Source organism: Neoarius graeffei, chromosome 16 (assembly GCF_027579695.1).
Source record: "Neoarius graeffei isolate fNeoGra1 chromosome 16, fNeoGra1.pri, whole genome shotgun sequence".
Taxonomy (NCBI): Eukaryota; Metazoa; Chordata; class Actinopteri; order Siluriformes; family Ariidae; genus Neoarius; species Neoarius graeffei.
This window is the reverse complement of record NC_083584.1, coordinates 58974919-58989166: the sequence shown is the minus strand read 5'-3', so window position 1 is coordinate 58989166 and position 14248 is coordinate 58974919. Positions and strand designations below refer to the sequence as shown.

Here is a 14248-nt window from a genome sequence, read left to right as displayed (position 1 = left end):
CCAGCCTGGTGCAGGTCTACAATTTTGTTTCTGGTGTCCTTTGACAGCTCTTTGGTCTTGGCCATAGTGGAGTTTGGAGTGTGACTGTTTGAGGTTGTGGACAGGTGTCTTTTATACTGATAACGAGTTCAAACAGGTGCCATTAATACAGGTAACGAGTGGAGGACAGAGGAGCCTCTTAAAGAAGAAGTTACAGGTCTGTGAGAGCCAGAAATCTTGCTTGTTTGTAGGTGACCAAATACTTATTTTACCGAAGAATTTACCAATTAATTCATTAAAAATCCTACAATGTGATTTCCTGGATTCTTTCCCCCCATTCTGTCTCTCATAGTTGAAGTGTACCTATGATGAAAATTACAGGCCTCTCTCATCTTTTTAAGTGGGAGAACTTGCACAATTGGTGGCTGACTAAATACTTTTTTGCCCCACTATATTTTGCAACAAAACAACTCTTAAGAGTACAATTTATCCAAAAAGTTACTCAAGTAAATGTAACGGAGTAAATGTAACTAGTTACTACCGCCTCTAAGTTAGTTAGCTAGCTTAACTAACTAAACTGACATCTATTTGTCATCTTTTAGCTAAACATTATCTACATTCAACAGCATTACTCAACTTACACGGTTTGTTTGGAAAAAACTGTCTAAAGTCTTTAGCCTCTTGGCTGGTTTGCTGAACATACAGAAGCGCTGCCCAGATCTGAATCACACCAAAGATACTCATACAATATTTTCTAAAGCATCTCTGATCACACACGACAGCGGGGTTTGTTTGCCACCTGAGCTCCACCTGCTCATGATGCGTTTAGAGGCGGCTCAGAAAAACGCGTTTCCACGTGTTAAAAATGAATTGAGTGGTTGTAATGGCTGTAAAAAGTGCGGGTGACAGAGGGCACAAATACAGGAAGTGCGGGGGACATGTCCCCCGCGTCCGCTACGCCCATGGCCTCGCCCAACTTTTGCTAGTTTCACGTTTACAAGATCGCCTGCCGTTTTGTATTATTTTCCTGTGTGTTTTTGATAGTGCCTTAAATGAATTACAGCTTGTTTATATCTCGATCTTGTCGCACGTATAAAATTACTGATAGTGGGTATGAAAAAGGCTTTGGATGAAATGTCTCAACTATTGGATGAAATGGTCATTGGACGAAGTGTCCTGATCCCATGAAATTTACTGAATAAAGTTGCTCTAGTTCAGCGTCATCACAGGTGATTGTGTGTGTGTGTGTGTGTGTGTGTTACTTTCTTACTGATCTTGCTAATCATGGTGAGTTCTCCTCTTTGCTCTCGGCTGCGTGTGTGTCCTGAATTTGGCATGTGTGTGTGTTTGGTGTGATAAGGTGAGTGTAGTGCGGCAGTGTATTGCAGGAGCTGAGGGGGTCGACGGAACAGCAGGTCAGGAAGACGAAGCATTTCGAGTTCTTCTTCATCGCCCTCTAACTCGTCCTCTTCTTCAAGTTCAAGATCGCTCTCATATAGAGCTGCATAACACACACACACACACACACACACACCATTTACTGCAAGCCAGAAGACATTAAACTTTCAGTCACTGCTGTTGATCTGGTTTACCCCCTGATTTCAGACAATAAATCAATAATTAAATTTTTATTAGTTATCCATTTTGAAATGAGCAGGTAAAAGTAGCCTGGAGCGTATAATAATCTAATAATGTACTAATCACGTTCCTGGGTGCAGTGTTTGCAGTGTCGTGTTTACTGCAGGACTCACGAATACAGGTGTGTTGGTTGCGGTCCAGCCGGAAGCCCTCCCTGCAGAAACACTCATAGGATCCTGGCATATTGATGCAGAAGTGATTACAGCCTGACGTCTCGCGTGAACACTCGTTAACATCTAAAATTAATGTCAAACTTGGATCAGTTCACAAATACTGACTTTTAATTTCTAACTTGAATTCTGATCACTGATATAAAAAAAAATAAATCACACCGATGGACATACATACATACATACATACATACATACATACATACATACATACATACATACCAGGCTTGTAGTACTCAAGTCCAACTTGTGCCCTAATTTCAAGTGACTTGACTTGGACTTGAGCACTGATGACTCAGACTAGGACTCATACATTAACTGCATTCGGACTCGTAAACTAGAGACAAGGACTCTGATTTTTTCTTTATTTTTTGTAACATGCCATAATAATTTGACACAAGATATTTATATCTACATTAATTTTTGTGCAAGAGAATGCACATTCACCTGTTCATACGTCATGTTCAGGAACAAACTAATGTTAACGGCGCTAAAATGCCTGGAGAGAAGCCTCTAGTGTTGTCCTCTTTGCTTACACAGACTTCTCGTGCAGTGGGAAAAAAATGCACTGCTGTGTGTTCCATATGCAGAAGAACTATAGAGGGGACGACCTTGAACTTCAATCGTCATTTGGTAAGACTCCACCCAGAGAAGGAAGTGACACACTATGTTCATTGCCCTGTTGATAGTAGGCGGGGCTTGCTGAGCGATGAACTAGCTAGTGTTAACCTTCTCTCGTGTTATTTGCCCTGTTGATAGTGGGCGGGGCTTGCTGAGCGATAAACAAGCTTTTTATCTGTAGCTTGTTAACTAAAATGGGGCAGTCGAGCAGGAACGTTAGTCCAACACAGTAGCAGAGACGCTTTCACATAAAGGCAGCAACAGCCACTGTCAAATGGCGCAGATGGAGTCTTGTTCTCGGACTCGACTTGAAATTTTCTTTAATGACTTGGCCTTGACTCGGACTCGAGACTGGACTCAGACTCAAGGTTTAGTGACTCAACTACAACACTGATACATAAAGAGTAAAAATTCCAAGCAGAATTCATGAGTTCATTTGTTTTTTTATTTATAATTTTGTTTACATTTACCATATACTGTACTTTCAATGCACTTGTTACCTGACTGTGTTCACCTGTATCGTGTTAACCCTTCAATTTAGTCAAAGTTTGTACCTGTATTCCCTGCCATCGTGTCAGTACCGTGACTTACTGTGCATTTCCTTTCCAGTGGCTCATTTCCTGCTTCCTGGTTTTGAACCGTAAGTGTTTTCTTTTTATAATGAAGGATTATCTCGATGTAATATTCCCTTCCCGTGCTTGGACCCCCAACATCGACTTGTGATATTGATAAGGTGATAAAGTGTCCACTTGCATCCAGTCTCATCTAATCGCATGTTACAATATGTAATATGAATCCTAAAAATTCTGGATATTCATAACTTCAGCAATGAATAGATGAAGTGACTGATCTGTAAATTACTGAAGAAATTTTTCTTCGCTCGTATTTAAACATCATTTAAATGAATAAAATCCTTATGTAATGTTTTTTTAATGTTATTGCAGATGTTATTGCAAATTACAAATAAAATAATAAATTTCAGTAATAAATAGTTTTGAAGCAAAATTATTCAAAAGATTAATTAATTAATGATCAGCTAATAAATAAAATTTGTATTAAATTTTAGATAGACAGTAGCTCTTGCTGTTTTTATTAATTTCTAGGAATCAAGTTTAAAAACTTCATGAGGATTTTATTTTTAATGAATTAATAAATGACAATCACAATCCAACCGGGTTTTACTTCCATTAAAGTGTTACCATAGTAACATTACTGATAAACAATAAAGGCATTTATTCTCCAGTGTCACCATTTAAATATTACAGAACGTGTATCAGTGATTAATGTAACGATGTAAGGAATGACCCACTTCAGGCTGTGCTGTTATAGGAAAATAATCCATGCCAGTGCTGTGATAAATTTCCATAATAAAGTGGGTTGTTTTCCTTGAACTGTTCCTGCGCTTATAAATACAGCAATTTTCCAAAAGTTGTCATTTTTCTTTCATTACTGTATGAAACATTGCAGTCGTTCTCTTTAGCGGCCTCTCTTTTATTTTCTATGATGGAAAACTCCTCCTCAAGACTCCTCCCACAGATGTTGCAGCTTTAATAACTCAAAGTTTTTCTCTGTTAAATAACAACACGATTACGTCCACCATTCAAGTCACTGTTCACAAGCAAAAAGCTAAAATTAATCACAATACACTCATCCAAATCAATAAATAAGCACAATTAGACACATATTACACACAATTATAAAGAATCAGGAATAAAGGCTTGAGAAAAAACATTGCAAAGACATTTCACACTCACCGTTACACAAGCAGCCATCTAAGTTGAGTGTGTATCCAGGCCCGCAGCTACACTCGTACCCTCCTGGGGAGTTCTTACAGTCATGGGAACAGCATGACTCTTCAGTTTCACACTCATCAATGTCTGGAAAATACACACACACACAGACACACAGAGTGATTATGTGTGTGATAATTTCTTTCATTATTATATAAGTGCCTGAGTCCTGAACCTTAAACCTGACGTTGAGGTGCTGATTGATCAAATTGAGGCTGGTCACTGAGCGATAACAAGGGGTTTGTTGGTGGACACGAGCTTCCACGCTGTGCGCTCTCAGTTCCAGACTTAAAGCTGTACTGCCTTTCAGATTTTTCAAGTGTAGGTCATAAAAAGAATTTTCCCCAACACCTGATTATATTTGTTTAGTGGACTGAAAGCTACTGAATTCGAATCACAGACTTCCAATTTTATTAGGTTTTATTTTAACAGAACAATTAATGAATTTATCTCCACATGGCCCTAAATTTTCCGCTATTTTTTCCTGCTTCACCATGACCCAATACAAGATACTACGTCATGCATGACGTGGTGGGCTTTCCCTGTTTGCACAAGGTATTGTGGGATACAAATTTGAAACCGGAGAGAAAAATGGAGGACGTGAGCGTGAGAATGAAACGTGAAAGACCGACTACAGTAACGGAAAGCAAGAAGAAAAGACGTTATGTTATATACGAAGGAAAGGAAACGCAGGACCAAACTAATAAATATCGGCGCTCAGCGAGCACCTCGGTGTGATCAGCTGTTCGTTTAGCGACAGAATGATGGAACTGTCAGTGCACGCTCAAAGGTAAACCTGCGCATGCGCACACACACACACGGACTTCCTCTGTCTGCTTGACTGCGTGAAGCAAGCGATTTCATGCACATTATCTGCTCCAATCCCCTCAAATTAAACAACTTCCCAGCCATAGAATGGCCTGATATTTTGCGACATATTACAGAAATAAACATATATCACAATGACCACATTTCAGAAGGAACTAAATTTCACTAATTTTATGAAATCGAAAGGCCGTCTCGCTTTAATCATTTCAGCTGAGTTACAGCTCGTCTGCATGAGTGTATCTTAAGAAGCAGTACAGCCTTAAATAGTGTTGTATGATTCACAGAGTCATTACTTTTATGAGTAAACATTAAAACATTTAAACATTACAGAATGTGTAGAAGTGATTAATGTAATGATGTAAGGAATAACCCACTTCAGGCTGTGCTGTAAGAGGAAAATAATCCATGCCAGTCCTGTGATAAAATACAGTGGACATTTATTGCATTTATTTATTTACAGGTATATTTATCATTAACAGTGCAGCCTAAAGAAGAATAAAAGCTGGAAATCAAGTCAAGTTTATTTGTATAGCGCTTTTAACAATAAACATTGTCGCAAAGCAGCTTTACAGAATTTGAACGACTTAAAACATGAGCTAATTTTATCCCTAATCTATCCCCAATGAGCAAGCCTGTGGCAACGGTGGCAAGGAAAAACTCCCTCAGACGACATGAGGAAGAAACCACGAGAGGAACCAGACTCAAAAGGGAACCCATCCTCATTTGGGCAACAACAGACAGCCTGACTATAACATTAACAGTTTTAACATGAAGTCAGTTTCGTTGATGTTATAAACTCTTCATTGATGGAAACTTGAGTGCAAAACTGTTCATGACCACTGCAGTCCTAAAGTTAGCAAGTCAACTGTAGTCCTCAGCCATAAAAGCATTACTGTAAGAGTCCAGAGCGTCTTCCAAGTGCGACTTTCAACTGTCCACATGGGGCCGTCCTCCACAGGAGCGGTGCGATAAAACTCCAACCAGACACAGGGCACCAGGATGGATCAGGCAGGTCCGAGGAGCAGAAGAGGTCAGCATCTCGATCTCAGGACCAACATGTAACTCAGAGAGACAGATTTGGGGGGAGGGGGAGAGAAAACACAGGTGGTTAGGTATGCCCAATGTCACCTGAATAAGTAGGAGCAGTATACATATTGCACTGAGTACAAGCAGGGACTCCGGCAACTAACTATGACAGCATAACTAAAAGGGCAGAGCCAGAAGGTAACACAGGCATGAGGGAGCCCCGGGACATAAAGCAGCAGCCACTACACCGTCAACAAACTCGAGTGAGCAAGTGAGTGGGGACTGACAGCATCCATACATCCCAGTTTACCAAAACACTCAGTCTGAGGATCCTCTAGATCTACTCCTTTACCTCATAAACACCATTAACACAAGGCTTGACTAAACAGATATGTTTTCAGCCGAGACTTAAACGCTGAGACTGTGTCTGATTCCCGAACACTACTTGGAAGGCTGTTCCATAACTGTGGGGCTTTGTAAGAAAAGGCTCCGCCCCCTGATGTAGCCTTCACTATACGAGGTACCAGCAGATAGCCTGCACCTTTTGATCTAAGTAGGCATGGCAGGTCATAAAGGACCAGAAGTTCACTTAGGTACTGTGGTGCGAGACCATTCAGTGCTTTAAAGGTCAATAGTAGTATTTTATAATCAATATGAAATTTGATTGGGAGCCAATGCAGTGTGGATAAGACAGGGGTGATGTGGTCATATTTTCTAGTTCTAGTAAGGACTCTTGCTGCTGCATTTTGAACTAACTGGAGCTTGTTTATGCATTTATTGGAACATCCAGACAGTAAGGCATTACAATAATCCAACCTGAAGATAATGAAAGCATGAACTAGTTTTTTCCGCATCACATAGTGACATTAAATTTCTTATCTGAGCAATATTTCTGAGATGAAAGAAAGCTATCCGGTAATGTTATCAATGTGAATTTTGAATGAAAGACTGGGGTCAATAATCACTCCGAGGTCTTTTACTGCTGCACGTGAAGAAACAGAAAGGCCATCCAGAGTTACTGTGTAATCAGAAAACTTGCTTCGAGCTGTATGTGGTCCTAGTACAAGTACTTCAGTCTTGTCAGAGTTAAGCAGAAGGAAGTTAATAAGCATCCAGTGTCTAATGTCCTTCACACATTCCTCAGTTCTATTAAGCTGGTGTCTCTCATCAGGTTTTGCAGAAACATACAACTGTGTGTCATCAGCATAACAGTGGAAACTAATAAAATTTTTATGAACAATATCACCCAGAGGTAACATATATAAAGAAAAAAGCAGTGGACCCAAGACAGAACCTTGTGGAACACCAAACTTTACTTCAGTATGTCTAGAAAAATCACCATTTATATCAACATACTGATAGCGATCAGTTAAATAAGAGCTGAGCCAGGAGAGGGCTGTTCCCTTAACTCCCACAACATTTTCTAGTCTACCCAGAAGAATGGAATGATCAATGGTATCAAATACTGCACTAAGGTCAAGCAACACAAGCAGCGAGACACAGCCCTGATCAGACGCCAACAGTAGGTCGTTTACTACTTTAACCAGTGCTGTCTCTGTGCTATGATGAGGTCTAAATCCTGACTGATACATTTCATGGATGTTATTCCTATGTAAATGTGAGCATAACTGCTGTGCCACAGCTTTTTCAAGGATCTTGAGATAAAGGGGAGGTTTGATATTGGCCGATAATTGGACAGCTGACAGGGATCAAGGTCAGGTTTTTTAATCAGGGGTTTGATAACTGCTAGTTTAAAGGATTTGGGTACATAGCCAATCATAAGAGAATAATTTATTATTTTTAGAAGGTGTGTGTGTGTGTGTGTGTGTGTGTGTGTGTGTGTGTGTGTGTGTGTGTGTGTGTGTGTAAAGATGTCTACCTATACACATCTTGAGGTCATCAGCAAGCTCATAGCCGCGGTTACAGGAGCAGACGGCGCCAATGTTGGTGTGTTCACACTGGTGTGCGCAGCCGCCGTTATCCTTCTCACAGCCGTTCACTATCTCCATCTCAATACCTAAAACACACACACAAAGCATTTCAGCACCTGGGCCAGTCTAATCTAATCCAACGGAGTTTCTAACAGTGTCTGAAACTGTGTGTGTGTGTGTGTGTGTGTGTGTGTGTGTATTACTCACGATAGCATTGCTTTCCATCCACACCAAGCTCAAATCCAGGGTTACACACACACCTGAAGGAGCCCGGAGTGTTCACACAGCGATGAGCGCATCCAGTCCGTCCGTACACACACTCATCCACATCTGAGAGGACAGAAAACAAATTCATGGAAAACCATCAGCCAATCGGAAACACGTTATCGTTCTCATGCTAATGAGAGCACTGCTCACAAACTGCTGTGGAGTTTCTCCAGCAAGTGGAATCGATGCTCAGCTAACATGGAATTAGCAACAAAACCAGGCTAAATTGAAATTATAGATAATCAATGCCTCGTTTTAAACCCGTCTTTGCTTCCTTCAGCATATTAAATAATTTTACTGAGGTGTTCACAGGATCCCTCATGCTTACGTTCATCACTGCAGTCTTATGCCTAATCCATATCCATAATCCAGACACACACTTAGCTATAGTGCTAACTACGCTGTGTAGCGTGAGAAGATTACAGCAGGTCATGAACTGGTGCAATTCTTAACAGTTTCTGCGGTAATAAACTCGATTAGATGTTATTATAGTTCTTTATAGTTATTATAGTTATATATAGTTATTATAGTATTATAGTTATTATAGCTCATAAACCTGATGTATAGGAGAGAGTTATTTGTAAGAATTACTTTGTAAGAATTACTTTGAAGGTCTAAGGATGGTTCATTATACGGCTGAATGCATTTACAAGCTAAATCTTGTAAACTGTGGCATTTTCAATGGGATATTTTTTAAAAGGACTTTTTCAGGTGTGTTTGTGTTTACCGTCACATCTCTTGCGGTCTGTAGCGAGAGTGTATCCCAGTGTACAGCTGCATTCTGGGATCCCATTATCATTACTGCACAACTGAGCACATCCACCATTACTCTCCAAACATGGGTCCTTCACTGTGTGTACACACACACACACATACATGCGCGTGCACACACACACATGCATTAGGCCAGTGGTCCATATACATGTTATGTACAGGATTTTTTCAGCACTTCTCTCTGTGTGTGTGTGTGTGTGTGTGTGTGTGTGTGTGTGTGTGTGTGTGTGTGTGTGTGTGTGTGTGTATTTACACTCGCAGTGTTTGCCGTCACTCTTGAGCCGATACTGCGGACGACATTCACACCTGTATTGCTCATTTCCAAGGTCCACACACCTGTACTCACAACCTCCATTCTTTACCGCACAAGATTTCACAGCTACATTGGAACACACACACACACACACACAAATAAATGTCAAACGCATGAGAAAAATTCATGAAAGCAGATTAATGTACTGTAAATCTCAGAACTATAATTTGTTCACATTCAAAAATATACAGTATTTCATTTTCTCATATTCTCATCTCATCTCATTATCTCTAGCCGCTTTATCCTTTTCTACAGGGTCGCAGGCAAGCTGGAGCCTATCCCAGCTGACTACGGGCGAAAGGCGGGGTACACCCTGGACAAGTCGCCAGGTCATCACAGGGCTGACACATAGACACAGACAACCATTCACACTCACATTCACACCTATGGTCAATTTAGAGTCACCAGTTAACCTAACCTGCATGTCTTTGGACTGTGGGGGAAACCGGAGCACCCGGAGGAAACCCACGCGGACACGGGGAGAACATGCAAACTCCGCACAGAAAGGCCCTCGCCGGCCACGGGGCTCGAATCCGGACCTTCTTGCTGTGAGGCGACAGCGCTAACCACTACACCACCGTGCCTCCCCATTTTCTCATATTACTCAAAATAAATATTTATCCTATTATTTGAGTGTAAGTTTTCAATTATATGAAAAAAATGGAAATTTTGAAAAAATTTTGATTTATTTATTTGGTTGGTTGGTTGGTTATTTCTTTATTTATCAGTTTTGCTCATATATACAAAAAGTCAGTGTATCTGTATTCAAATTAAACTAAAAGTGGGCATGGTCAAGACAACAAATGGATTTTTGCTGTTTGTTTGTTTGTTTGTTTGTTTGTTTGTTTGTTTGTTTGTTTGTTTGTTTGTTTGTTTGTTTATTTGTTTGTTTGTTTCTCAGTTTTGCTCATGTACACGAAGTCAGTGTATCTGTATTCAGATTAAACTGAAAGTGGACGTGGTCAAGACAAGAAACGGATTGTTTGTTCTGTTTGTTTGTTTCTCAGTTTTGCTCATGTATACGAAAAGTCAGTGTATCTGTATTCAGATTAAACTGAAAGTGGGCATGATCAAGACAGGAAATGGATTTTTTTGTTTGTTTATTTGTTTGTTTGTTTGTTTATCAGTTTTGTTCATGTATACAAAAAGTCAGTGTATCTTTATTCAGATTAAACTGAAAGTGGGCGTGGTCAAGACAGGCAACTGATTTTTTTTTTTTTGTTCTGTTAATTTGTTTGTTTGCTTGCTTTGCTCATGTATACGAAAAGTCAATGTATCTGCATTCAGATTAAACTGAAAGTGGGTGTGATCAAGACAGGAATATGGATTTTTTGTTCTGTTTGGTTGGTTGGTTTCTTTATTTATCAGTTTTGCTCATGTATACGAAAAGTCAATGTATCTGCATTCAGATAAAACTGAAAGTGTGCGTGGTCAAGACAGGAAAGGGATTTTTTTTTGTTCTGTTTGTTTGTTTTTCCCTGCTAATCAACAAAAGTAACAGACACACCCGTGCAATCAATCCACAATTGCTGAACAGAAAATCAAGGCCAGGAGGAATCCGATTGCATGACTGCGTTCTGTAGCCCAGTGTATAAAACTCTTACCTATGCATGTGTGAGCATCTGTGTGTATCCGGAAACCTTCGCCACACTCGCAGTAGTACGAGCCGAGTGTATTGACACAGTTCTGTTGACAGCCACCGTTCATTTCCTCACACTCGTTTATATCTGCAGACACACACACGTGCATTTACATTATTGACACTAACAGCACATACTTACAGACCACCTTTTTACACTGTAGTGTCGGAACTGCTGTTTCTCATTCACACCTGTATTTTTTCTTGAAACTGGTTCATTTTATATCCATACAATTGTAAAATTTAATTTCAAAATAGCCAGTCTATTGTCCATATCAGTGAAGACTGCTCATGATACTGAACAGGAAGCAAAAAAAAAGAGAACGTAATCCACCTTGTTCATGTTTATTACACATCAGGGAATCGGGTTTAAATAAATTAGCTTGAATGGACATGAAATCTCAGCTATAACCTACATGACTTTACAGTCTGGGCTAGAAAGAAATCAGCCCAAGCCTTTACTTTACTTTACCTCTGGTGGTGGTATTGTTCATTCCACAAAAGTCAAGCTACTGTATTTATTAGAGGTACTGCTCACCAAAGTGTGTTTTTTGAGCTGTAAACTAATTGATGTGACTGGACTGTAATGAAACACATCAATACTGGTGTTCATATGAACAAAATCGAATCGAAAGGGGCTCAAAACACCACCTACTGGTCAAAATCATCCTAAACCTTCAAGGCCGATACCGACATAGAGTTGACGGTTTTGTACTTATCTACTGTATCTCATTAAATGTATATAAATAAAGAATGTTAACGCCCTCTAATCAGAGGCGGGTGGCCACCTTCCCCAGCCCCACCCTTGAGTAGGAGTCTGTGAAACTGCGCTCATTTTCAAATATACGCTGATCGAGACTCATCATTGAGAGGAGTTGATACTATTTCCCCTCATCAGCCACACCCCAGCCCCGAGCCCACTTTTTAGCATTTTTCAAAATTATGCAAGGGGTGTATTTATACTTGCTGGCCCTTCTCTTGATGACAGATGTGTATTCACAATCGGACACATGTACACAAAGCCAGTTATTACACGATTTACAATTTTCATTTCACCAAGTCTCAGATCAAAACCTGAATCTAATCTCACCTCATTCAAAGGAACACACAAAATACAGTGGGTACGGAAAGTATTCAGACCCCTTTAAATTTTTCACGCTTTGTTTCATTGCAGCCATTTGCTAAAATCAAAAAAGTTCATTTCATTTCTCATTAATGTACACTCAGCACCCCATCTTGACAGAAAAAAAAAACAGAAATGTAGAAATTTTTGCAAATTTATTAAAAAAGAAAAACTGAAATATCACATGGTCATAAGTATTCAGACCCTTTGCTGTGACACTCATATTTAACTCACATGCTGTCCGTTTCTTCTGATCCTCCTTGAGATGGTTCTACTCCTTCATTGGAGTCCAGCTGTGTTTAATTAAACTGATTGGACTTGATTAGGAAAGGCACACACCTGTCTATATAAGACCTTACAGCTCACAGTGCATGTCAGAGCAAATGAGAATCATGAGGTCGAAGGAACTGCCCAACGAGCTCAGAGACAGAATTGTGGCAAGGCACAGATCTGGCCAAGGTTACAAAAGAATTCCTGCAGCACTCAAGGTTCCTAAGAGCACAGTGGCCTCCATAATCCTTAAATGGAAGAAGTTTGGGAAGACCAGAACTCTTCCTAGACCTGGCCGTCCAGCCAAACTGAGCAATCGTGGGAGAAGAGCCTTGGTGAGAGAGGGAAAGAAGAACCCAAAGATCACTGTGGCTGAGCTCCAGAGATGCAGTAGGGAGATGGGAGAAAGTTCCACAAAGTCAACTATCACTGCAGCCCTCCACCAGTCGGGGCTTTATGGCAGAGTGGCCCAACGGAAGCCTCTCCTCAGTGCAAGACATATGAAAGCCCACATAGAGTTTGCCAAAAAAACACATGAAGGACTCCCAGACTATGAGAACTAAGATTCTCTGGTCTGATGAGACGAAGATTGAACTTTTTGGCGTTAATTCTAAGCGGTATGTGTGGAGAAAACCAGGCACTGCTCATCACCTGCCCAATACAATCCCAACAGTGAAACATGGTGGTGGCAGCATCATGCTATGGGGGTGTTTTTCAGCTGCAGGGACAGGACGACTGGTTGCAATTGAAGGAAAGATGAATGCAACCAAGTACAGAGATATCCTGGAAGAAAACCTCTTCCAGAGTGCTCAGGACCTCAGACTGGGCCGAAGGTTCACCTTCCAACAAGACAATGACCCTAAGCACACAGCTAAAATAACAAAGGAGTGGCTTCGGAACAACTCTGTGACCATTCTTGACTGGCCCAGCCAGAGCCCTGACCTAAACCCAATTGAGCATCTCTGGAGAGACCTGAAAATGGCTGTCCACCAACGTTCACCATCCAACCGGACGGAACTGGAGAAGATCTGCAAGGAAGAATGGCAGAGGATCCCCAAATCCAGGTGTGAAAAACTTGTTGCATCATTCCCAAGAAGACTCATGGCTGTATTAGCTCAAAAGGGTGCTTCTACTCAATACTGAGCAAAGGGTCTGAATACTTATGACCATGTGATATTTCAGTTTTTCTTTTTTAATAAATTTGCAAAAATTTCTACATTTCTGGGTTTTTTTCTGTCAAGATGGGGTGCTGAGTGTACATTAATGAGAAATAAAATGAACTTTTTTGATTTTAGCAAATGGCTGCAACGAAACAAAGAGTGAAAAATTTAAAGGGGTCTGAATACTTTCCGTACCCACTGTACATTCTTATCAATATAGGATTTAAGCAGAATATGAATGATCAGAGGCCCTTCATCCAATCTACTCTTCCAGCCATTCCTGCTTGAGCGATTGAGAGATTAAAAGGAGTCTGATATTCTTGAGGGAGATGTGGACAATACTGGTCTTAATAAAGAAGCGCTACAGGGAGGCATATTTACAAGAGAGATTACAGTCAAAGACCCACTTAGCAAATCCATAAAACCATTACAGTTCTCATTTATAGTGAATTGTTTTGAGTAAAGCACATTTTCACATCTGACTCGGATAAAGAGTTCACTGTTCCCGATCACTGGAGTGTAACACCAAAGACAGAGACAAACACTTTAATCTCCATTTCTGCTTTAGGAGATAGAATTAAAATGACACAGGAAGGACGAAACGCGCACGCGCGCGCACACACACACACACACACACGCCATTGGTTCACGTCATTGCTCTCTGATGTTATGCTTCAGATATCTTTACATTCTTGAACAGTTTTAATAACATGATGTCA

General features: G+C 40.4%; 1 protein-coding gene across 9 annotated transcripts in view; it reads right to left on the bottom strand.

Annotated features, from left to right (window-relative positions):
• The window catches only part of megf6 (multiple EGF like domains 6), a 106882-nt gene that overhangs the window by 54505 nt on the left and 38129 nt on the right, over positions 1-14248 (bottom strand). For 6 of the 9 annotated variants that reach the window (XM_060943268.1, XM_060943270.1, XM_060943269.1 and 3 more), the window contains exons 6-12: positions 10942-11064; positions 8978-9403; positions 8191-8313; positions 7932-8069; positions 4163-4285; positions 1731-1853; positions 1250-1480 (exon numbers count right to left, since the gene is read on the bottom strand). In XM_060943268.1, coding sequence (XP_060799251.1) covers positions 1250-1480; positions 1731-1853; positions 4163-4285; positions 7932-8069; positions 8191-8313; positions 8978-9403; positions 10942-11064 — 1287 coding nt within the window. The remainder of the gene's footprint in view (positions 1-1249; positions 1481-1730; positions 1854-4162; positions 4286-7931; positions 8070-8190; positions 8314-8977; positions 9404-10941; positions 11065-14248) is intronic. The other 3 variants (XM_060943271.1, XM_060943274.1, XM_060943276.1) reach the window with 3 other exon arrangements.